At 37.6% G+C, this 26,153-nt stretch overlaps 1 protein-coding gene across 5 annotated transcripts in view; it reads right to left on the bottom strand.

The window, feature by feature from the left end:
- LOC131532386 (cadherin-11) overlaps positions 1-26,153 on the bottom strand; it is a 104,912-nt gene that overhangs the window by 68,481 nt on the left and 10,278 nt on the right. For 2 of the 5 annotated variants that reach the window (XM_058763989.1, XM_058763988.1), the window contains exons 2-3: positions 14,834-15,002; positions 5,961-6,974 (exon numbers count right to left, since the gene is read on the bottom strand). In XM_058763989.1, the coding sequence (XP_058619972.1) occupies positions 5,961-6,746 (786 nt within the window). In that variant the 5' untranslated portion in view covers positions 6,747-6,974; positions 14,834-15,002. The remainder of the gene's footprint in view (positions 1-5,960; positions 6,975-14,833; positions 15,003-26,153) is intronic. The other 3 variants (XM_058763987.1, XM_058763986.1, XM_058763990.1) reach the window with 2 other exon arrangements.

Below are 26,153 nucleotides of genomic sequence, written 5' to 3'. Positions count from 1 at the left end.
TATCCGGGAGTGACGCGCAGTGACGCGCTTCCAAGATGGCGGCGGTCGGCTCCGCCCACTTTAGGCTTCAAAAATGCTCTTCAGAAACCTACGAGTGACGTCACGGACACTACGTCCATTTTTTTTTACAGTCTATGGTTCTGATCAAACAATGTTACGAATTAGATTGTTTTACTTGTAACCCCCACTAGGTGGCAGTACAAATCACTCCACAGTCAAAAACAAGGTTTTTGCACTTATTCAAATATAAAAAGTGACAATGATTACTTTTAAAGATAAAAAGATGCCATTGTGCGAAATTAAAGAATAGATAGGGCAACGTTTTTCATGCGAATTCTCTATAAGTAGCCTAGGCTTTATCAAACTCAAAAATTGTTACTGAAAAAAAAAAAAAAAAGTCTATATACAACATATCATCTAGCTAGCCTACATTGAAAGTTTTGTTTTGGACCAAAATGAATGTAAAATTATGAGCATATAGTGGGACGAAAGAAGGAAACGCAGCTTTTTCACTTCACAAGGTGCTATTTTATGAACTGAAGTCATGTGGATTACTTGTGGATTATTGTGATGTTTTTATCAGTTGTTTGGAGTCTCATTCTGACGGCACCCATTCACTGCAGCGGATCCAGTGGTGAGCAAGTGATGGAATGCTAAATTTCTCCCAATCTGTTCAGAAACAAACTCATCTACATCTGGATTGGCCTGAGGGTGAGTAAATGTTCAGCAAATGTTAATTTTTGGGTCAATTATTCCTTTAACAAGTTGCACAATCAAAAAAAAAAAAAAGTCAGTTTGTAGGGCAGAAATGTTTATTAACTAGTGCAGCAGAACATACTTGATTTGAGACACCATTTTTAACCTCAATCTCTATTTCCGCATCCCATTTTCTTTGTTTCTTTCACCTCCTCTCAAATCTGTTATATAAATCTCCTAATCATCCTCTCTCAGATTTGTAATTGCTCCACTGCAGTCGTCTGTACACTACAATGTTTCACTGTGGGAATGAAATGAATCTAATATGCAAAAAACAAAACAAATTTAGAGACAAAAAAAAAGAGATGGTAAAAAAAGAATGAAATTTGGGAAATGATCTCTGATGAGTTTCCCAGCAGGAAAAGCCCCTCCCCGCTTCTCATTCTCTTTCATCCACACTATTGTACACTCTTCTCCTTGATCTATCCATTTCTCCCTCTTTTTGATTCTCTAGTGTCCACATTTGTTCTTTCGAAACACCACATACATTTCTCTCCTATGCTCGATTATGCGATCCTACGCACATACCACACGAAACACCTAAACACATTCACGAACATACGTGCACACTCGACTTCTCACTAATGAATACAGACCTTGAGGTCCTTGGTAAAATAAAATATTGAATAGTTGCTTCCAATATGCATGTCTACATTTGGAGGATATTGTAACATCTAAATGGACCTAAGTGGCTCCTTTGTGTTTGTAGAGCAAAGGCTGTGATGGATCACTTAAAGGTGAAATGTGTCATTTTCTGCACCTCTAGCACTGGTCGAACAAAAAAACAGATACTATTAAGCAGTTAAAACGTTTGGAGTCTGTAAGACTTTTTAAATGTTTTTGAAAGACGTATCTTATACTCACCAAGGCTGCATTTAGGCTACTATAGTAAAATCAGTAGTATTGTGAAATATTTAGTGCTACCCCCTAATAGCCGATTAATCGTTAGTCGACCAAAATTTAATTAGTCGCAGAAAAAGAATATCCACATTGGCAAAGTCACGCAGATCGTTAACGGCTGGTCTATGGTAATACAGTACATCGGGCAGGACATCCAAACGCTCGCCTATCATTCCCCCGCCACAAATATGGCTTATCATCTGAAATATGTAAGTATTAGCAACTTTTCATGGCTGCTCAATCTAATGTTAACCAGGAGAAACGTGCGCTATTCAAGTGTCTGTGTGGAGTGTGGAGCTGAACAATAGTGCTCATTGCAGGACAGATGGAGGCACCGGTGTGGTCACTGGCTCTTAAAATACTCCCTCATTTTTGCTCATACAGATAAGAGTAATACATCTTTCGAATCTGTAAAGACTCTACGTTTATTTGTGTGCACTCACAATAACAACAAAACATGGCGCTTTTGTAAAATAATGAAAGCAAACAGGATGCGCTTTCTGTCGTCTCGGTCTCTGAACTTGAGCGCGAAACTCCATGTATACTTGCCTTATATGAAAAACATCTATAGAGAGTGAAATGTCTACTTTCAAATGAACCAAATTCAAATGGAAATACAATATTTGTATGCAGGGTGCGATTTGTGAAAAAAGCAGAGGGGGGGATGCTTTTGAAATCTTTTTTCTCTCTACATAGGCTCTCTCCATTTCCACGGTTTTTAAACAACGAATAAATTATATAGAGAAAGTGAGCAAGGAACAAAGTATCAACGAATCTCCGAATTCACTGTTTCAAAGCGCTCCAGTGACAGTCGGATTGCGTATCGTGAATCATTTGATTCAGATCGGGACTTCAAAGCGCATATTGTGAATCATTTGATTCAGATCGGGACTTCAGAGTAGGTTTGCAGGATGTTTTTTTTTTATCCCCACCGGGCATAATTCAGCAGAGGCAGGGATGCATAGACCAGAGGGGGAAATCCCCCCCTCAGCAAATCGCACCCTGTTCGTATGTATATCCATATGAAAAAGGCGCATCACTACTGTCGCCGACTTCATCTAAACCGAAACAAAGAAAGCACTTGTTTATCAGTGAATTATTCAAATGTTAATGCAGCCTCCTTACTGTTTTTCCCTGACAGGTTCATAATCATTACTTCTGCCGGTGTGCTATGGCAAGCTTTATACGTGTGCTTGAGTGCTTATTAGGCTATATAGGCAACTAAAGGCTCATTATAATGATTTAAATGGTTTATTAATAAACGTGCGATTAGTCGACTAATGCTTAAAATGAACGACTACTAGTCGACCAGACAAATCCTTAGTCGAGGGCAGCCTGTTTTACTGTAGCCTATACTATAGTATTTATTATTGGTCATTTAGTGTTAATTTTTTTATTTAAAAAATGGGCTAACAAATGCAATTTCCTGTCCTGTAACATAGTTTTTAGCCAAAAACTAGTGAAAAGGCTTTAGTCTACATGACAAAAACATTATTTACTACTATTGCTAGTCGATTGCAAGTGGTAAAGACCATTTCTAGAAGGCATTTTATTGGACAAAAATATATTTTGGAGCTCTAGCTGAGAGGCCGTACTGTTGTCTTTGTAATTTCTGGGATATCTTTGGATTTGGATAATAATTATTCATAAAATGTGAAGTAGAATCTGTGTTCACACTTGTGTCAGACAACAAAACTGGAGTCACGGTGAAAACATGATTTGCTACAATTGCTAATCAATTAAAAGTGGTAGAAAGCATTTCTACAAGAATTTTATTGGACAAAGATGTATTTTGGAATTCTGGCTGAGAGGTGGTTCTGTTGTCCTTGTGATTTCTGGGATATTTTTAATTTGGGATAACAATTATTCATAAAACGTGAAGCAGAATCTGTGTTCACACTTGTGTCAGACAACAAAACTGGAGTCTCTACGAAAACATGATTCACGCCTATTGCTAATTGACTGCAAGTGGTAGAGCGCATTTCTAGAAAGATTGTATTAGACAAAAAATGCATTTTGGAGTTCTGGCTGAGAAGGCGGTACTATTGTCTTCGTGATTTTTGCCATAATACTTGTTCAAAAAATGTGAAGTAAATCTGTATTCACACTTGTGTCAGACAACAAAACTGGAGTTACTGTGATTCACTACTACTGCTAGTCAATTGCAATTGGTAGAGAGCATTTCTAGAAGGCATTTTACTGGACAAAAAAAATGCATGAAAACTATAAATCTGCTACATTCATTTTGTTAATGTTTAAAAGTATGCTTGCTTACAGATTAACCTCAAAGTTAACAGAAATAGAGTAGACTCATTTTTTATTTCATAAGGTATCAACCTGCACTGCAACATCTAACCTAGCCTATTTGTCTTGTTAAACAACCCACAGATTCAATAGCTTTACTACAAATCCAATAGGAAAGTTCCCAGTTCATACATCAATGTCATTGCTTGTGTCTGGCCTCGAGTTTCGCCTCGCAGCACCGCAACGGTCAAGTTCAGCTTTGTCTCCGAGATGGTTGCCCTCCATTCAGCCATAACTGATTCACAATGCAATTCTCTGGATCGCGCACAGGTAAACGGCACGTCGTGATGAACAACAACACTGACAACAGCATGTCCTGGCCCATTGGATAAACATTTACTCGGATACAGTGTCAGCACAGTGACAGGCAGAGAAGCGGATGCAACATTTATGAGGTGCGCTCTCTGGATCTCGTGTTGGTTTAGTGCCAGACTCTTTAAAGCCTTGTGTTCTGTATAAGCAGCTGGCAAACTTACTCAGTGTGAATTGCAGCTAATGCGATCCATCCAGTGCAGCTCATTACCGCAGAGTGTGTACGAGCATCTGGGTTTTTTAGTGCATGCCTTTGTCTGTGCATGTGTTTCTAAATGTGACCAGTGAGCATGTAATTGCGTTTACGTTTTTTTTCTGGCAACATCTAATAATTACTGTCCAAGTCCCACGTTTAATAAACTCAGAGGTAATGCAATAGGCTTGATGTATTTATAAAAGAAACTTCCAAATGGACCTTGTAAGCAACCCTCTTAGCAACAAGGAGAGTGTAGGCTTGTTTACAATCTTAAAACTTTAAAAAAAAAAATTCAATATAACCTTAAAGGGATAAACATTCTGTAACCAAAATCTTGGACAAAAAAGGATTTTTTAAATGTTTTGGAGAGTCTCTTATGCTCACCAAGTCTGCATTTATTTGATAAAAAAAATTTAATCAAATAAAAAAATATATACAGTATATATTGTGAAATCTTATTAGAATTTAAAATAATGGTTTTCTATTTTAATGTACTGTATTTTAATGTTATTTATTCCTGTGATGCAAAGCTGAATTTTCAGCATTATTACTCCAGTCTTCAGTGTCACATGATCCTTCAGAAATCATTCTAATATGCTGATTTGCTGCCCATAAACATTTTTAAAGAATCCTGAAAAAAATTTTTTTCATGATTTCCACAAAAAGCAAACACTGTTTTCAACATTGATAGTAATAAGAACACTTTTTTAAATAATAAAACACTAATTATAACTGATAATAATCAAGCAACAAATCAGCATATTAGACTGATTTCTGAAGGATCATGTGACACTGAAGACTGGAGTAATGATGCTGAAAATCACAATGTAATAAATAAAATTTTCAAATATATCCAAATAGGAAACAGTTATTTTTAAATTGTAACAATGTTACAGTTTTTACTGTATTTTTGATCAAATAAATGCAGCCTTGGTGAGACTTCTTTCAAAAATGTATAAAAAAATCTTAATTATACCAAACTTTTGACCAGTAGTGCATATGCATTTCTTTCATCTTGCATTTCTTTTTTTGCTCACATAAAAGACATTTTCTTTGAAGACACTGACTGTGTATGAACAATGAAAACATTTTTCAAAATATCTTCTTTTGTGTTCCACAAAAGACATAAGAGTCAGTCAGGCTTGGAATGACATGAATGAGTCAGTAAATGGCAGAATTATCATTTTTCAGTTTTACACTCCTTTAAAGACAACAATTTCCTGGTCTTATTGTGAACAATTTGTCAATGCACATTATTCCAAAGAATATGCATTTGTAACTCTTCCTATCACAATTTCTACCAAAAGCTTTTCTGAAAAGACATTTTTTCATATTATATAACCAATCCATTTTATTTTTCATCTTGAATACCTTGTTTCACTCAATACATTGGCTTACAGAAGTAAAATGAGTTGCAAACTCAAAATGAAGTTGGTCGTTTTAAATTAGCATGCAAAGCATAAACAATGAATTACACAAATGTACACCTTACCCGTCCAATCAGCACCGGTTCTGGTCCACTATATTCCTCAATCACAAAAAACTGGTTCCAGATCCAGCTTCTTCGGCTGCGAGATTGTGAAGGCATCTCATCCAGATTTGGTCCAGTAAAGGTCCTGTGGAAATCACCACTGCTGTCTGACTCCTGGTTGCCCATCATTATAGTTTGCACTTCCTGTCTGCTGCTATTTATCCCAGACGGAGGCTTCAGAAGGACCACTCTGGCATCTGACGGGCCATCCAGAGTGGATCTGTCAGTTTTAGTTTCCTCTACTGCAGGAGTTAGTTTAGTGGGAACAAAATGATCTTGAGATTTTCTAGATATTTTGGAGTCCGGGGTAGGAGTTGATACCATTGTCTTTGTGATTTCAGCAATATGGACTTTGGATTTGGGATAATAATTATTCATATTATGTGGAGTAGACTCTGTGTTCACACTTGCGCCAGACAGCGAAACTGGAGTCACTCTGATTTCAAATTCCGATTTTGCAGTTTCTTCAATCTGTGCATGATGCAGTCCTGTTAAAGACTCCATTTTGTTTTTGTTTCTTTTTGGTGAAATCATCAAATTATCCTCATTTTTCTTTGCCAAACTTGGTGTTCCTGCAGTGTTGGCAAATGGCATCTCACTTTGCCTTTTCTCCATGTCTAGACGCTCCACCTGACTTTCTTTCCTCACAGTTTCCTCACTCTTCCATCTTTTTAGACGAGCACTGCTTCCCCCGAGCTCTGAGCACACGAACAGAAAGAGCAATGCAACCCAGATACGGCTACTCATCGTTATTAGTCACAATGTTTGCCACAGGGGGAAGAACAATAAGATCGACCTTCACTCACGCTCTGTCTTGCTGTGTGCTCCATTCATCTCCTCTTCTTAATTCCTTATTCTTCATGAGTCTCAGTGGTCATTTAGCATCTTATCTGCTTTTTTTGGATTATATTTCTCTCTTTAGGTCTGGTTAATCACAGAGGGTGATTCCCATGGTTTGGGTTTGATCAGGCAAACCTGTTCAAAGAGATAAGAGGATGAGAATCAGTGCTGATCATGAGTAAACGTAATTGGGATTTGCGGTTGGGATTACTGGAAAAATAGCACAGTTTCAATTAGGTAACAGTTTGGGTCTCTGCAGAGAATGATGGGTACAGAAATGTGCATGACTAGCAAGGGTTCATAAAACTTTCAATCGCTTAAAATCTGGGACTGCTCCAAAGAAGTCTGAGTGGTTAAAAAACCTGAGTGGTTAGTTTCCATTATTTTTCCGAAATAAGATAAATGGGTCTTTAAAAGCATAGATGGGACACTCCAATTGAAAAACATTTTCATTATTTGTCATTTTTTGTGATATCCTGATATATATATATATTTAAATGTATTTACAAAGAATCTTTCACAATACATTTTGAATTATTTTAAAGCAGATTTTTAGAAAAATCATGATGGTTATAATATTTTATTTATATTTTATTTTAGGTGTTACTGTAATGATTTTGTAAATGGTGATCAGCAACCAAATATTAATAACGTGGAAGTTACTGTCTTTTGCCTTGGTGTGACTTCTCATGTTTTGCAGACAATGCAAAGGCAGAGAACAGTAAATTCAAAATAGGGGTAAAAATCAAGTTTGAGCTCACAATTTTTTCAATGTAGATAATTTTCATTACTAAAATATCTAATTGCCAAATTTCCAGTGTCCTACCTATAATTAATTTGGCTGGAAAAATACACAGCTTTAAAGTAATTTTTCTCAGTTTCAGACTCTAGCGAGTTAAGGTCTTTTGCCTTTGTACGGCAGTTTAGACTAGAGAAGCTGCCTGCTTTTGTTCATTTCACTTTTAATATAAGGCATATCCTTAAATGAAGTATTAGATATAAAGCAATAAACAGTATATCTGTTGTTTATTGTTCATGATTCTTTATGTAATTACAGAAATATTAGCTAATGTAAAATGAATTTTTGCACAGCTATTATTTGCAATCATACAGTACACTCATGTAAAGCAATATACACGACATAGAAAATCGCATCTGCCTGATTTCTTTATCTCGTCACAAAAAGTAAATATATTATTGGCCAGCACTTTATATAAAGTTGGACATATGTCAGTATACATACATAAAGCGATATATACTATATAGCAAATGTTAACTGCATGTTTGCTTGTAGGGTCACAAAATGTCAACTGTATCATTTCCCAGTTTTTTTTTTTTTTTTTTAATACATATTGAGTTTTGTTTACAGTATATGTATGTCTAACTTTATTTGCATTTGTATGTAGGGTGATGTGAGTTATTTTGATGTGTCGATTTACTGGGTTTGAGTGTTATTTTTGAATATTCATTTGAAATAACTCTTTTCAGTATACTCAAACTTAATATATTGAGTGAGTTCATTTTTTTAAGTGATTTTGTCACCTCACAAGATATGACACATGACTTACATAAGCTACTTTTAACAAGTTTTTGTGGGTGCTTTTTTAAGAATGTGTTTTGTGTTCATCAAAAGTGAGTTTTATGGGTTTGGGATTACATTTCTGAGTAAATTATTCCTCTTTCTGATTCGCCACGATTGTTTCATGATGCCAATCTTTCGTCTGGGACAGCCGAAATCGTGCAGTGTGTTTAGGGCTTAATGTTGTTACAGATGCTGGAATAACTGAATAAACAGAAATAAAAAGAAATGTGTTTGAGTATAAAATCATCAGTACATTGTCAGATTGGATGAAAAGAGCTCTTGTTAACATTTTAGGACACATAACAGATATGGGTAAGCCACATTTCCATATTTAAGATTATTGATTGTCATGCATAACTTTTTGATCATTAATATTTGTTATTTGCCTAATAATAATTAGAAGTCTGGACTCTTTCTAGTAGGGCTACCCTCGACTAAAGATTTTCTAAAGACTTTTTTTTTTTTTTTTTACATTTTATTGACAGCCCCCATTTTTAACAATTTAACTACCCCAGTAGGTTGATGCTGGAGAAAATTAACAAAGCATCAGGGAACATCTGTGTGTAATGAAGGAGGAAACAGAGAAGCTTAGACCAAACGTAGAGCTCCTCAAAGAAAGGATGGCGCTGATAAAATGCTATCGGACAAATTTTGTGTCCAAATATAGCACAGAGTTATACTCTGACTAACTGTCTCTGAGTTCTTGTGTTTCATACTGGCCAAAATGCTCAGTACAGTAGTGTGCTAATTGCCTCCTTAATTAATTAGTCATGACTATATTTTAATACATGTCTTTCCTCCTTTGCCTTCCTCTTAAAGTGCCCCTATTATGGGTTATGAAAGGTTCATATTTTGGTTTTGGGAGTCCCCAACAACAGGATGACATGCATGCAAGGTCAAAAAATACTTTTATTTTCTTATAATATGCATTTATTTTTACCTTATTTGCTCAACCACTCCCAAATTATTCGCTCAACGATTCATTTTTCCAAACCCCTCCTTTGCGTGATGCTAATCTGAGGTGATTGGTCAGATTGGTCGATTTCATTTAAAGCAGAGTGCAGTGCTGCTTTGTGTACAGCCGTTACCGGGGAAACAGCTATTTTTAACGCTCCAAAAGCAGCACCTAGTGGCAACAAGTGGGCGGGCAATATGCTAATGTTTCATGTTGACGTCAACATGAAACGGCTTAAGATTCGTTTTAAAAACAACTGGTTTCAATGATTCAGAGTCGACGCTTTCTTTTGAGAGACAATAACTTTATACACGGTGCACTTTCAGATTTAAAACTTTGTAGGATGTTTTCATTCACTTAGAGCTGTGTTACACACTGCATGAAAGGTCATTTTTAAAAATCCATAATAGGGGCACTTTAACATAAACTGCTTTTGGATCTGTGAGACCACGCCGATGTTGATGTGGACCAACAAATTCTCACACAGCTCTCTGTAATGACACCCCGAGTCCTTCAAGTTTCGTGGAGTCCCCTGAAGGAGAAATTCAGGTGCATGATTGATGACTGTGAAGATGGCTGACTGAAAAAAGGTAATTAAATCATTACTGCTTAGATTTTCATTGTACCACTGACTGACACCCTACCACTCTGCCTGAGATCATACCTTTCTTCTTTCCTGCATTTATCTGTATTACACACAGTAATGGATGTTAAATAAAAGAAGTCTAAAAGCATCCACCATGTTATGTCAAACTAATAACGTTATTTTGTTTAAAGGCATAAAGTTGGAAGCAGCTATTCTGTTCTTGCCTGCTTTGTTCAAGGAGGGCCCGGGGTTGCGGTTTGAAGTTGAGGTGAGCCATGAACAGTTGACTACAGTGTGTTAAACACAATCTAATCAAAGCACTACACTTATTGAACATTTTGTTATTCAGATGATTTCAATGCAAACATTAGTTTTTTGTTTGTTGGTCTACGCAAACTGTGCTATCAAATTGACGAGAAAATTTTGATCTTTTTCAGTTCATGGCCAAAAGTATTTGAGCAGCTGCATGACAGTAGTCAAAATTAATTTTAGGCTTGCCTTGCAAATAAACATGAGAAGATGGTTAACGCTTTTATCCCCTCTCCCCCAGGGCCATTCTCAGACTAGACCATCCCAACACCTAAGATGAAGCTTAAAGGCTGTAGGGAGGGTCATCTCATGCAGTATGGCCACATTGTGCTCACTTTGGATGGACAGTTAATCACAGAGGAGAGCGAGGACATCTCAACGGCACTGGGACTCCTCCTGTAGCAGCGGTTCTTAATTCCAGTCCTGGTGACCTGCCCCCACATGCTGTAAATGTCTCACTTATAATATTGCTTACTATAATATTGAAGGTTAAAATTGACCGATTTACACTTAATGAAGTTTTTAAAATAATAAAGTTACAGTTACATAATAATATTTCTACTTCGATTTTTTTTTTTTTTAATATACATAGGCTATATAAACATAATGGTGGCTGTCATAACTTGATGGATTTATTCAAACATTAATTAAACGTTGAAGAACAGTAACATTTATAATGAATGTGCTATATGGTGCATATATTTAGCAAAATGCCCCTCTCTATACAGTTTATGGTCACCAAGTATGTTTTTCTGAGGTAAATGTGACGTTACATGACATTGTTTGCAGCTGTTATATTGGCGTCTTTGCGCGACTGAAACACTGATTGAGCGATTACATGAGACAGGATACGGATTGTAAAGTTGTACTATTACTTTTAACTTACCTTCGGATGTTTAGTCATGTTTATTTCGTGTTGAAACTGGTATTAATGTGGAGGAGATGATCAGTTTACGTGCGCCTCGCGCTGCCGTGTCTGTTCAACTGAGGCGCTACAGCAATCTGTCACTCCACATTAAACAGCGCCAAAACGGCATTTATTGATTGAATACTGCAATACAATGGACATAATTTGAAATCTGAGACTTTGTTTCATATTAAAAGTACCAAAGCACAATGCTTATTGCGGTACATTGTCGCCGTGATTTTGCCAAGTAAGACATGTTCCTGGATCAACATCTTTTGTTGATCCTGGATCAACATTATTGTCCAAAAATATAGACTTAACCCAATCTCTACCCCTAAACCTAACCCTACCCATAATTTATTCCTAAAATCAGTGAGAAATGATAGCTGATTAACAAGGGTGTAGAAGCACCTAACCCTGATCATAAGCCTAAAACTTATATTTCCTGAAAAGTTATCCCTCAATTCTGATTGGTTGATTGGAATGACGTTCCAGGATCAACAAAGATGTTGATCCAGGAACATGTTGTACTTGGTGAAATCACGCTCACCACATTGGATGGGAGGTGCCCTTCAATGTTCCGTACATTAACTGAAAACAGGCTAGAATAATCGATTCTTGGGATTTAAGAATCGATATCGTTCTGTAAAAATGAGAATCGATTAATATCGAGATATCGATATTTTTTTACCCAGCCCTACTAAAAGTGGTTCCCCTATGATTACGAGTCAAAGAACCACTTTTAGTGCTATTTAGCACAATTTTTTTAGAGTGTACTTATGCACATGATAAAGGATGTCTTGAATGTACCAAAAATATCAATAACTGATTTTCAACCGAAATCGAAGTTAAGGTCTTTTGCCTTTGCACGGCAGTAAACATGTTCAACATAAATTACAGTCTTGCACCTTTCCTGCAACATTTTTTAACAGCTTTAGATGCATAAACCAATATTGCAATATTCTTTAAACTGCTCTTGGCCGTCTCACAAACTTTATGTTCATGAAATGTAATTACTGGCATGAATTTTAGGTGGCTAAGCACTTTGAAACAGTCAATCACTTGGGTCTTGAAAATGTGTTGATTTGTGTGATTGAGCATTTTACAGGGCTGTTTCTAACTGTACGGACGAGGTTATTGCCGTCCATATTAAGGCTACAGTTCAACCATTTTACATTCTGGCACCAAACCATATCCTCATTCACTTATGCAGCACATTTTTAGAGGCACACTGAACTGAAAACAACTCAACCATTTCAACAAGCAATACTATCTTTTAAAAAGAATATTTGTGAAAACTGTCCTTTTAAAAAGTATTATTATTATTATTATTATTATTATTATTATAAGTCAACTGTACAACTTCTGTCCTTTACTACAAAGTGTTTTACAAAATTCTAGCTTTACTACATTTGTGAAAAAGACGTACACATTAGCATACTTTTAACTTAATATGGAAGTAATATACTTAAGTGCAAACTGAATGTAATGTTTTCGGACACTTAATTTAATTGTGATGTATTATAGTTTAAATTTATATTAAATGCAATTAGCTACTTTCAGTTAAAAGTACATCTGTATTTTTTTAAGTATAGTTAGCATTTATTGTAAAATATACTTTTATGCAATATCTAATGGAGCTTGTATGCCATGTATTTAAATATATTTGTAAATACACATTTGTAATTATTAAAATATCATTTAAAATATATTAAATTCTAATATAATATCAAATAACAAATAAGTAAAATTTAGTACGCAAGTCTGCACGTTTTTCAGTAAAGCATGGCAATATTATTAAAAAATAATTATTTAAAATATGGACTTTAAAAGTATACTGAAGTGAGTTAAGAAACAGTTATGAAAGTGTACCCTTACTAAGTACAGTCTTTTTTAATATAGGCTACTTTTAAGATTTGAAATACACTACAAGTGCACATCTAAGCGCGCTTCTTTTTCACACAGGTAGGCTACACATCTGAATTATTTTACCATATTGTGGCTTTACTGCATCTATAACAGGGCTGGACTGGGACAAAAAATCGGCCCTGGCGTTTTTTTGTTCCTGGTGGCCTACCACAATATATATATATGATATACGATATATGATATACACTATCATTCAAAAGTTTTTGAACAGTAAGATTTTTCCTTTTTTTTTTTTTTAAATTTTCAGCATCATTACTCCAGTCACATGATCGTTCAGAAATCATTCAAATATTCTGATTTGCTGCTCAAAATACATTTATTATTATTATGTTGAAAACAGCCGAGTATAATTTTTTTTTCAGGTTTCTTTGATGAATAGAAACAGCATTTATCTGAAATAAAAATATTTTGTAACATTATAAATGTCTTTATCACCATTTTTGATCAATTTAAAGCATCCTTGCTAAATAAAAGTATTAATTTCCATAATTTCTTTCCCAAAAAACAAAATAAAAATTATACTGACACCAATCTTTTGAATGGTGTATTGTATAATGTTACAAAAGCTTTTTTTATTTCAGATAAATGCTTATCTTTACATTTACATTTAGCAGACACTTTTATCCAAAGCTACACATTTTATTTTTTTATTATCGGTATGTGTGTTCCCTGGGAATTGAACCCACGACCTTTTGCGCTGCTAATGCAATGCTCTACCACTGAGCCACAGGAACATTCCATCTTTGGATCTTTCTATTCATCAAAGAATCCATTAATAATAATAAATATTTATTGAGCAGCAAATCAGCATATTAGAATGATTTCTGAAGGATCATGTGACACTGAAGACTGGAGGAATGATGCTGAAAATTCATCTTTGATCACAGGAATAAATTATATTTTAAAATATATTCAAATAGCAAGCAGTTATTTTAAATAGTAAAAATATTTCACAAATACTTTTGCTGTATTTTGGATAAAATAAATGCAGGCTTGGTGAGCAGATGATAATTCTTTAAAAAAACATTCAAAATCTTACTGTTCAATAACTTTTGACTGGTAGTGTAGATATGTATCATTGCATCTAGTTGTTTTGGATAATAAAAAAATGTCAGGTCTGACAATATCCTGTCTTTTCGAATTTAAATCTAGATTTATTCGCATTGGCCCGTGGAAACCTGTATGAACACACTTGATACGACTTGGCCAAAAAATCGTGGTGGACGAATTTACATTTTATTAAAAAGTGTTTGCATATTCTGCACTAATGGAGCGCGCACACAGGATAGATGCCTGCCTCCGTTGCGAGTCCTTATCAAGCACTTTACCGATTCAACTGCTCTCCTCTCCTCCTCCTGCCTGACTCTGTACACCGCATCACTCACCACAGAGCAAGCCTGTTCTTGATAAAGCTGCTGTGAAAATGTGGGAAAAGCCGACGAGGAAGAAGTTGGGGTGAAGCGTTCTTTATATAGGCGGAGCAAAACACTTATGGCTCCGTCTATAGCGCATTGTGATTGGGTGGTTTACGCTGTCAATACAGGAGACAAACCAATGGGACACTGGCTGATCGTGGTCCCTGCGTGATGGTCCTTGGCAAAAAAAATAAAAAATTCTGTCGGCCCCGTCAGTGCGTCTGCCCACCGGGAAAATGCCCGGTATGCCCGATTACCAGTCCAGCCCTGATCTATAATATTCCATTTTTACTGGATCTAATGTATCTTACCTGCTGGTAAACTGTGACATTTTTCGCTTTCTCTAGCGAAATCTTGTTGTGGCCTAAACAGTCAGACAGTTTTCCCTAAACAGATTAAGAGCAGAAGAGAAACAGTCTTGTCCTGAACCAGCCAACCCTGCAGCTCTCCTCACACATTTAGACAGCCAACTCGGATTCCCTGCGAGACAGACGATAACAGCACACTTTTAGCGAATGTAATCATATGGCCATGGCACTGTAGCTAAATTTAAGAGCTGTTATTTTGCCTTTTTCCTTGATTATCTAATGAGTCTGAACTCATTACACACACACAAAGACTTGGTTAAATCCATTTTCAAATGTCTCGCTAAGAGTACTTAGCATTTCTCGAAAACAATACGGTCATGTTGAACACGGTGCATCTCTCAAGAGACCGCAGTGGTGTAAGTAATCTCTGATCATTGATTCAGACAGAAATCTCAAATGTCAGCTTTCACAATCCTGACTGGCTCGGAGCTCAGGCTAGTTGGAGAGCTGAGACTCAGGCTACATCCAAACTTTCAATTATCAGAGTTGTGTGACTCTTGAACCTCAATGTTTGTACAGAAGTGGCATTTTGTAATTGTATTTCTTTACTACTGGGAGCAACCCATAGAAAAGTCAAGATGAAAACTAGCTTTGAAAAACTAGTTTTTAACATTTATGGAAGAAAATGTGTGGTGCAAACATTTATTGCTTATTTGGTGCTCAAGTTGACCTGTTGACCTGAATGAATAATCAAACCCATCATGTTTCCTTGGAAACTGTCTAGTTTGTTGAGATAAATTATTTAGTATTACATTTGTATCCTCGGTTGATTAGGCCTATATTTATTTTCATTCACTAGTGATTATATATAAATTTTGTATAAAGTATATTATCTTTCATTTGCTAATCTCTATAGTGTACGGGCCTTAGTTGGTGGATCATTGTTGAAAATTGTTGTAATGTTTTTTTTTGGAAATCATGGAAACCATGATTTATTTATTTATTTATTTATTTTCAGGAGTCTTTGATATGAATGGAAAGGTCAAAAGTACAGCATTTATTTTAAAAAATAAATAAATATTGTCACTTTTGGTCAATTTAATGAATACTTGCTGAATAAAAAGCAAGTATTAATGTCTTTTTTCTAATCAATTGCAGTTTATCACAGTTTCCACAAAAAACACTAAGCAGCACAAGATTTTTTACTTGATAACTTTTCTTGAGCATCAAATCAGCATACTAGAATGATTTTTGAAGGATCATGTGACATTGAAGACTGAAGTAATGATGCAGAAAATTCAGCTTTGCATCATAGAAGTAAAATAGTTATTTTAAATTGTAATAACAATCACACAATATTGCTGTTTAACTCTATTTTGATTAAAAAATGCAGCCTTGGTTAGCCTTCTTTCAAAAAAAAAAAAGTGGGGGGGGGGAGGGGGAGGAGGGGGTTGTTAAGACAGTCATGCCTGGAGCTTAACCCAAAACTTTGTTACAGACCCTCTTCTCAGGAAGATTATTAAGACAGAACCTAGTGCAAGACAAGCACATTAGCCCTTGACTAAGATTGGTTTTCGATCGCAGTGAATTGCCATTTAGTTGAAACTCTGCAATGTCCGAGATGAGAAAACCTTTTGCACCAAGCCGCCGCATCACCACGGGAGTCCGTGGCACTTCTGCAAAATACATTAACTTTAATTTATTCTGAATTGCTCCCATCCCCCGACTGAATAAAACATATGCGATATGTACAGCACAAATCCCCGTGACAGTCTTGCTTGCCCTGGGTCTTTGTTCACATCGAGAGAGCTTGTACCATCGGCCATGAAACGCATCATTAATAGAAAGCAATAAAGTCGCTGTACGGGCCGCCGCCTCCCCGGCTGTGGATCAATATTGTTTCCACACATCAGCGGCGATGACAGAAACTGTATCACGGGAGAAAGTAATAGAGACAGGTGGAAGTGAGTGGGCTGAACATGGCTGTAATGGAACGTCAAGGCTAAACTTATGCAACTGAGTCCAATTAATCAGCAGCCTTTGATGGACGTGACAGTAAACAAGCGAATAAAGATCAGAACAAACTGACCTATGTGTTTTTTCCCTTGTCACTGCGTGTCCAGTGTAATGCTGAGAAATAAGAGTTCAGGTCAGGTCATTTCTGCTGCATTTCTTCCGAAACATTTTATCAAATTCCAGCTCTACTAAATCAAGCATTTTACACCACTTCAGCTTTAATACATCAAGTACTTTACCATATTTCAGCTTTAATATATGTCAAGATTTTTCCATTCATGTACCATATTACATCTTAAGCATGTTACCATATGTCAGCTTTTATATACTTTCAGTATTTTACCAAATTCAAGCTTTACCGCATTCCAGCTTTACCGCATCTCAAGAATTTGACCAAATTTCAGTTTTACCACATCTCAACTATTTGGCTTTATTTTACCATATTCCAGCTTAGCCACGTCTGATGTATTTTACCATATTCCAGCTTTACATCTTAATTATTTTACCATATCCCAGCTTTACCACAAAGGAAGTAATTTACCATAATCAAGCTTTGCCACATATGCACTATTTTGCCATATTCCAGATCTACCACATCTTAAGTATTTTACTATATTCCAGCTTTACTACATCTCAACTATTTTACCATATTCCAGATTTACTACATCCTAAGTACTTTGCTATATTTGGCTTTACAACATCAAGTATTTTACCATATTTCCACATCACTACATCAATCAATACTTATTCAAGCATTTTACCATGTCAGCTTTTCTACTTTCAGTATTTTACCATATTCCAGCTTCACCACATCTCAAGTATTTTAACAAATTTCAGCTTTGCCACATCTGAATATTTTACAATACAAGTTTCACCACATATCACATTCCTATTTAACGATAACAACTGAAGTATTTTATCATATTTCCACTTTTCTAAGTCCTTTGTATTTTTACCATATTCTGGCTTCACATATTTTACCACAATCCAGTTTTACTACAATTCAAGTATTTTACAGTATTAAGCTTCACTACATTCATAAAAAAATAAAAAAATAAAAACCTTTTTGTGTGTACTGCGTTAGGCTAACCAAGACTTGTAATAGCACTTGCATGTTGTCGCGCTTTTGTTGGTTTTGATTGCTTCTAATGTCCTCATTTGTAAGTCACTTTGGATAAAAGCATCTGCTAAATTACTAAATGTAAATGTAAATGTAAATTTAAATGTACGTTAATTATTTTACCATATTCAATTTTTAGCCTACTGAATCTTAAATATGTATCAAAATCAAAGCAGCAAAAACATGTGTCATTAACCAGTTTTACTGTATCTACAGTATTTTTTACTTGTGTAATTGAGAGTAATTCTTCAACAGCCTTTGACGGAAGAGACAAAGAACAAACAAATAAAGCTTGTGACAAACTATGCTTTTCCTTGTCATCGTGTTTCCAGTTTATGCTCGCTGAGCAACAGGGAACTGTGTTAGTCTCTCTGAGCTGATAATATTGTTTCTGACTGTCAGAGGTTGTTTTGTATTCATACGTGCTACACCGGTTATAAGGCCTTTTTACGTGCCAACGAATTCTTTATATGAGGTAGCATTTTATGATTAACATGAGACCTGATTTTGAATCACATTTCCCACCAAGAGGCCCTAAACACTGCAGAATCCGCATTAACTTTAAGATTCTTCCTAAAGTGTTGCTCTACTGGGCCGAGAATTCAATGCAGTCCTTGTCATGGGTCCAAATTGGATCTACTGACTTAGGACCCCCCAGGCCAAGTGTCTTGAGGAGTTCGAACTATCAGAAACATCTCCTTGAGCTGATAAATTGAAGCTATAAACGGTATAATTAATTCCTGTGTTCTGCACCCATACATTTAACGATCTGAAGTTCGTTAGCATTAGAGTCAGGTCCCAGCCATTGATCTTTTGAGCCCCAAGGCATGATGGAGCCTGTCACCAACATAACGAGACTTAAGAACTATAATTACCAGGCATTTCTCTTCCTCAATCCCCCATCCCATCTCCCTCATCCATCCATCTTATTGTTCTCGTGCAATAACACTCTTTAAGGAGATATTATTTTTTTTAAAAACTATACAAATTAGAAAATATTCAGAATAGGTACCGCCATTCAAAAGTTTGGGTCAGTAATATTATTTTTAAATAAAATAAGTATTTATATTCAGGAAGAATGGATTAAACGGATCAAAAGTGACAGTAAATACATTTACAATGCTTCAAATTATTTTATTTATTTATTTTTTTACAAAAGATTTCAAATAAATGCTGTTCTTTTTAACTTGTTCTGTCTATCAATGAATCCTGAAAAATGTAATAATACTTCACGATATTACTGTTTTACTGTATTTTCTAAAAGTAAAGGCAGACTTGGTGAACATAAGAAACATTACAAAAATCTTATCAAAACACCAAAGTTTTGAACAGTAATGTTTTACATTCTGAACATACTGTTTCATCTAGAAAGTTATAGATTCGCTTTTACATTGGTTAACAAATTGTATGTGCAGTGAATCATTATTTGCAATAGGTGTTATTAACACACTTAATAATTTTGTATTATCTTTACAGATCAATTCTGTATTACCAATGCGCTGACTGTCAGTATAGTTACCAGCTCAACTGATCAAAAGCAAACTCAGCATTATTATGCCGAGCAGAGGATATACACAGCTTCCCTGGTGTGGAAAAACCTTCATGAACATCATTTGATTGCAACTTAAAAATGATGTGTGTAGTTTATTGATGTTAAAATACTTCCTATCCTAGCTTAATATGCACATTCTAAAAATTCATAACTTCATTTCCCTGAAAAGTGTAAACACAGCAGTTTTATGGTGCGTTGAAAACATTGATCTCCCTGACTGAGCATCCTGACTTCTGAATCAACAAATGGTGTGAGTTTGGGGTGGGACTATTTGTTTTGTCTGACCAATGGCAGATGGGGAGACATTATTTTTGTAACTCCATTTGGTAGGGACCCAAGGGTTCAGAGTTTGGCAGATCATGATCCCATCATTCTATGCTGGGCAGTGTTGAAACTACATCATCTTGCAGCAAAAAAAAATCTTTCATCATTGACGTCTTACTCTCATTAATTTGCAACTAGGCGTACTGGGCAGTGAATGGGTGCTGTCAGAATGAGAGTCCAAACAGCTGATAAAACACCACAATAATCCACAAGTAGTCCATGTGGCTCCAGTCCATCATTTAACATCTTGTAAAGTGAAAACCTGCATGTTTGTAAATAAATAAATGAATCCATCATTAAGACATTTTAACCATTGATTCTTTCCATAATCCATAATAATGCTAGCCTGGTAATACCAAACTCTGCTACTTCGCTTTGCTTCGTAGACAGAGTCTGGAAGGGCATAATTGACAAGCGTTTACTTTGTTGTGGGCGGGCGCTTGTCTGAAGTTTAAACTCATTGGTGTACCTGTAAGCCAATCACATAACGTTTGGTTATGACGCATGTTATTCGCCGGCTCTGCCGCCTCGAACTTCCGCTGTTCACAGGTATGCGGCGAAAACAAAACCATCGAGCGAAATACCGGAGTGAAGATGGCTGTGAACGACTTTTGCAGATTATGTGAAGGAAATCTACACATCCACAATTATCGCCGTGCCAGACTTTGGCCTCCCCAGTTTCTCGCTGACGATCGTTAACAGTTGGTAAATTAAACTTTTCCCAAAACCTGTCGGGAGTAGGGCCACAACATCACCTCCATTCAAAATGTGAACAAACACTCTTCTTGTTTGGGCTTCAGTTGGCAAATGCTGGGAATATTCTCCACAACAGAGCGAATAGCATCCCGTGTCTCCATGTCCGCTGTCGTTTTAGATTTCCCTCACCTAAACTACAATCTTAAATTCGGTGCTTAGCGTCTACGTCACGGCTCTCAGCCCACCCTCTGTTCGTTGGTTGGCCGGCTGCTGCGGAGCCGGAGATAATCTGGGAGATGGTTTGCTATATCAGACTGAGTACAGAAGCGAACTGAAATTGAGCGGAAGTACGAAGTCTGACATAGTCAGGCTATAATAATGCTTGCTCCAGTGAAAAAGTCCATCCACTGTTGTCTTATCACATCAAAATCCACCTACCTTTTTGTTAAGAACTGTTTTGGCTTGTAAACTGTGCTTGATCTGTGCATATTTATCTTCTGATTTAGAGGAGATGGTTTTTCACTAAAGAAAGCAATATTATGGATAGAGGACTCATACTTAAGATGAAAGAAATGCTTTGATGTTAAAAATGCTTAATGATGGATTTGTTTCTTACAAGCACACATCTTTTCACTTCATAAGACATTAATTGATGGACTGGAGTCATGTGGTTTACTTGTGATGTTTTCATCAGCTGTTTGGACTGCTGGTGGCACCCATTCACTGCAGAGGATCCATTGGTAAGCAAGTGATGTAATGTAAAGCAGCATTTAAATGACAACTATGACTAACTACAACAGGGTGCTAATAGTGCCGTATAGAAATATATAAATATACATGATGAAAAGGTGCGCATTGCTTAAGCCATGTTTGCTTTAAATATACATTGTTGCTGTAAATAGGCCTCTACTTTCTAATATAAAACCTTCACACACTGGTGGAAATGTCTCATATTTAAAAGTATTTGTATTAATACCAAAACAAAATGAAAGCACACCCTTGCAACTCTGAAATATACACACACACAGCACTTTTACAAATCCTTTTTAGTATCCTACACTTTTCCAGGTCTCTACACCACAACACAATTATAACTTGCTCAATAGCTCACTAAGCCTCATTCATTAAAATGGAAATGAGGAACGGGCCGGCCCTCTGAGTGTGTACAGCTGCCTTTTATTGATCCAAACTGGAGTGTTTACCAAAGAGATGAAAAAAGACAACAAATTTTAGTTTATTCTATAATTCACCACTGCTCTGTGTCATAGGGGAGCACAGTAAGTGTTCTGAGCTTCTGATCATAAAACTTTGACTTACTTTACGGCTCAATCCGTGTTTTCTATTCTTTTCCCTTTTCTCGACCCATTTTCAGAGCCCTTCTCAAAGATAAAAAAAAGGGGGATAATGTCATCTCTGCTAGAGCTGCTTTTAGGATCACATTAACACTTGCTCATCAATATTAACAGCAAACTTTCCTTTCCAAATGTATCCTTCCTTCTCATCTCATCGCATGCCCCTTCTGATACACTTCAGTTTCGCTGAAGCCTAAACCCCTTTCCCCAACCCATTAAATTCACTTTGGCTCTGGTTATATTTGGAAGAGCACCATGTTGCACTTACTATTCCTGCAGTATATAATTTTGCAGTATGCAAACAGCCTAAATGTACTGCATTCCCAGATGACCTCCTACGTTTGCCAACATGTGCATTATACAACCAGAATACATTTGCAGAATAATGTAATGCAATGCATTAATGCAATACAAGATGGCGCCACACACAGCAGCCATGGTGCTTCATTCTCCAGTTGTTTTAGTGTTTTTATTAGTTTTTCCTGTTTTTTGTTTTTCAAACATAATCAGTTTCACCAGGGATGAAGTGCTGAACATTCGGCAGAACACACCACAAAATCTCCTACTGATTTTCAATTATTCTGACGTTTTGCTGAACATAGTAGTCGGGGGAGCAGCGGCGTTGTTCAAACGCTTCAGGATGCGCAGACAGGGGAAGCGAGCTGGTGCGCTCGTGAAGCTCAGACAGCGCGGATTTAGAACGGTGTTGCCTAGCATCCATCTGGCGAATCTCCACTCTCTACCCAACAAAACGGACAAACTTCTTCTGCTCTCCCGGACAAATAATGATTTCTCACACTCTGCTGCTCCATGTTTCATGGAAACCTGGCTGAATGACACCATTCCGGACAGCGTGTTAAGTCTGCTGGGCTTTCAGCTGTTCAGAGAGGATCACGACGCAGAATCAACGGGGAAATCGCGCTCGGTGGGACACACTTTTACATCAATGAAAGGTGGTGTACAGATGTAACAGTGTTAAAGAAGATGTGCTGTTCAGAGCTAGAAGCGCTTTTCATTAACTGTAAGCCTTTCTACTCGCCGCAAGAGTTTTGCTCGTTCATTCTCGTGAGTGTTTACATTCCACCGCAAGCGCATGTGAGCCCAGATTTACAGAAACTCGCTGATCAGATCACAGACACAGAACAACAACACCCGGACTCTGTTTTAATCATTCTCAGGGACTTTAATAAAGCCAATCTCTCCCGTGAACTGCCAAAATACAAACAGCACATCACATGTCCCACCAGAGACAGTAATATATTGGATCACTGTTACACAGCAATAAAAGATGCATATCACTCTGTCCCACGGGCAGCTTTGGGGCTCTCTGGCCACTGTCTGGTTCATCTTATACCTACAGGCAAAAACTTAAATCTGCTAAACCTGTATTAAAGACTGTAAAGAGATGGACCAACGAAACAGAGTGGGTTTTACAAGCCTGTTTCGACTGCACTGATTGGAGCATTTTTGAAGCTGCTACCTGGACGAGCTCACAGAGACTGTAACATCCTATATTAGTTCCTGTGAGGCTTTATGCATTCCTACCAGAACTTATTTAACATTCAACAATGATAAGTCATGGTTTACAGCAAAACTCAGACATCTTCGTCAGGCCAAAGAGGATGCCTACAGAAATGGGGACAGAGTCTTGTACAATCAGGCCAGGAACACACTTGGCTCTTTCCACTGTCTGGTATGATACGGCACGGTACGTTTCAGTACGGCTCACTTTTGGGGTGTTTTCCACTGGGTACAGTACCTGGTACTTTTCTTAGTACCACCTCGGCCGAGGTTCCAAGCGAACCGTACCGTTACCAAAACATGTCGTGTAAACTCTGCTGATCACTGATTGGCCGGAGAAAATCATCACTGCCTGCGTCATTGAACTTGCGTCATGAGACACAACAGGCCCGCTAGATTTAAATCAGCACAGCCAGCAAAGAATCGAACGCAACTGTTTTGAATGAGCGCACCTTTCTTTTAACAACCAAAAAATGGCTGTTTCGTTGTCTGTTGAGGAAGTATAGACTGTCCTCTCGTTGATAGCCGAGGAACGGATCCAGCGAGAGCATGATGGAGCGACGCAGAATTAAAAAGTTACTATAACGACACGTGAATAATCCCGCCTACTCTAAAGCAGTACTAAACTGCAGTGGAAACGCAAACCGAGCCGAACTGAGCTGTGCCGTGCAGTTCTGAACCATGCCGAGCCGAGACGTACCACGCAGTGGAAAAGCGCCAACTGAATAAGGAGATTAGAGTGGCTAAAAGGACCTAAGCTAAAAATTTGGAAGATCAGTTCACTTCCAATGACTCAGCTTCAGTGTGGAAAGGTCTGAAAGCCATCACCAACTACAAGACACCATCCGCCAGCACTGAGCTGAATCAACAACTTTCTGATGACCTGAATGAGTTTTATTGTAGATTTGAAACCCCCCACACCCGTCCTGACCATCTCTCTGCACCAGTGATTTTCAATCCTGTTCCTCGAGACCCACTGCTCTGCACATTTTGGATGTCTCCCTTTTCTGACACACTCATTTGAGTTCATGGAGCTCTTTCCTAATGAGCTGATGATCTGAATCAGGTGTGTAAATTAGGGAGACATGCAAAATGAAAGTCACTGCTCTACACAACCGCTAACACCTCCTGTATCCCCCCTCTCCCCCACACCTGCACTCCAGATCAGTGAAGAAGATGTGCGCCAGGCCTTCAGAAAGAACAAGAGAAGAAAGGCACCAGGCCCAGATGGTGTGACACCAGCCTGTCTGAAAACCTGTGCTGACCAGCTGGCCCCCATCTTCACACAGATCTTCAACATATCTCTGGAGTTCTGTGAAGTCCCTGCCTGCTTCAAACGCTTCATCATCATTCCAGTCCCAAAGAAACCCAAGATAACAGGACTTAACAACTACAGACCTGTGGCACTAATGTCTGTGGTCATGAAGTCATTCGAAAAAATAGTTCTGGCTTATCTGAAGGACATCACTGGACCCTTACTGGACCCCCTGCAGTTTGCTTACCGAGCAAACAGGTCTGTGGATGATGCAGTCAACATGGGACTGCACTTCATCCTGCAGTATCAGGACAAATCAGGGACTTATGTGATGATCTTGTTTGTGGACTTTAGTTCGGCCTTCAACACCATCATCCCAACACTCCTCCAGACCAAACTATCCCAGCTCTCTATCCCTAGCTCTATCTGTCAGTGGATCACCAGCTTCCTGACAGATAGGCAGCAGCTAGTGAAACTGGGGAGATTCATGTCAAACAGCCGCTCCACCGACACTGGTGCCCCTCAGGGATGTGTTCTCTCCCCACTGCTCTTCTCCCTGTACACCAACGACTGCACCTCTAAAGACCCCTCTGTCAAGCTCCTGAAGTTCACAGACAACACTACAGTTATCGGCCTCATACAGGACGGTGACGAGTCTGCTTACAGACAGGAGGTTGAGCAGCTGGCTGTCTGGTGCAATCTTAACAACCTGGAGCTCAACACTCTCAAAACAGTGGAGATGATCATGGACTTCAGGAGAAACCCCCCTGCACTCTCCCCACTCACCATCATAGACAGCACTGTGGCTGCAGTGGAGACATTCAAGTTCCTCGGATCCATCATATCACAGGACCTAAAGTGGGACACTCACATCGACTCCATTGTAGCTGAGGCAACCTGCCACAGGAGCTGCTGAAACAGTTCTACTCAGCCGTCATCGAGTCTGTTCTGTGCACATCAATAACTGTCTGGTTTGGTTCAGCTACAAAATCAGACATCAGAAGACTACAGAGAACGGTTCGGACTGCTGAAAGGATTATTGGTGCTCCCCTGCCCTCCCTCCAATAACTGTATACATCCAGATTGAGGAAAAGGGCTCAGAAAATCACTCTGGATCCCTCACATCCAAGTCACCCCCTTTATGAACTTTTGCCATCTGGCCGGCGCTACCGAGCCCCAAATACCAGGACAGGCACAAGAACAGTTTCTTCCTCCAGGCAATCTACCTTATGAACAGTTAAATGTTCTCCACATTATGCAATAAAAATGTGCAATAACCTTATATTTATTACCACCTGCATCCTAGCACATCCCTGCATCTCATTCTATTCTATTCCATTCTATAGCACAACTGTACATACAATTTATTTACTTTTAAATTTTTGTCTATTTATATTTACATATGTGTATTTTTTTATTCTCATCTTATTTTTTATTGTCTGTGTGTTCTTGTCTCTGGAAGCTTATGTCACTAAAACAAATTCCTT

This window comes from Onychostoma macrolepis, chromosome 23, assembly GCF_012432095.1.
Source record: "Onychostoma macrolepis isolate SWU-2019 chromosome 23, ASM1243209v1, whole genome shotgun sequence".
NCBI classification, from domain to species: Eukaryota; Metazoa; Chordata; class Actinopteri; order Cypriniformes; family Cyprinidae; genus Onychostoma; species Onychostoma macrolepis.
The sequence above is the reverse complement of the archived record's forward strand: the minus strand, read 5'-3'. Positions and strand labels throughout refer to the sequence as shown.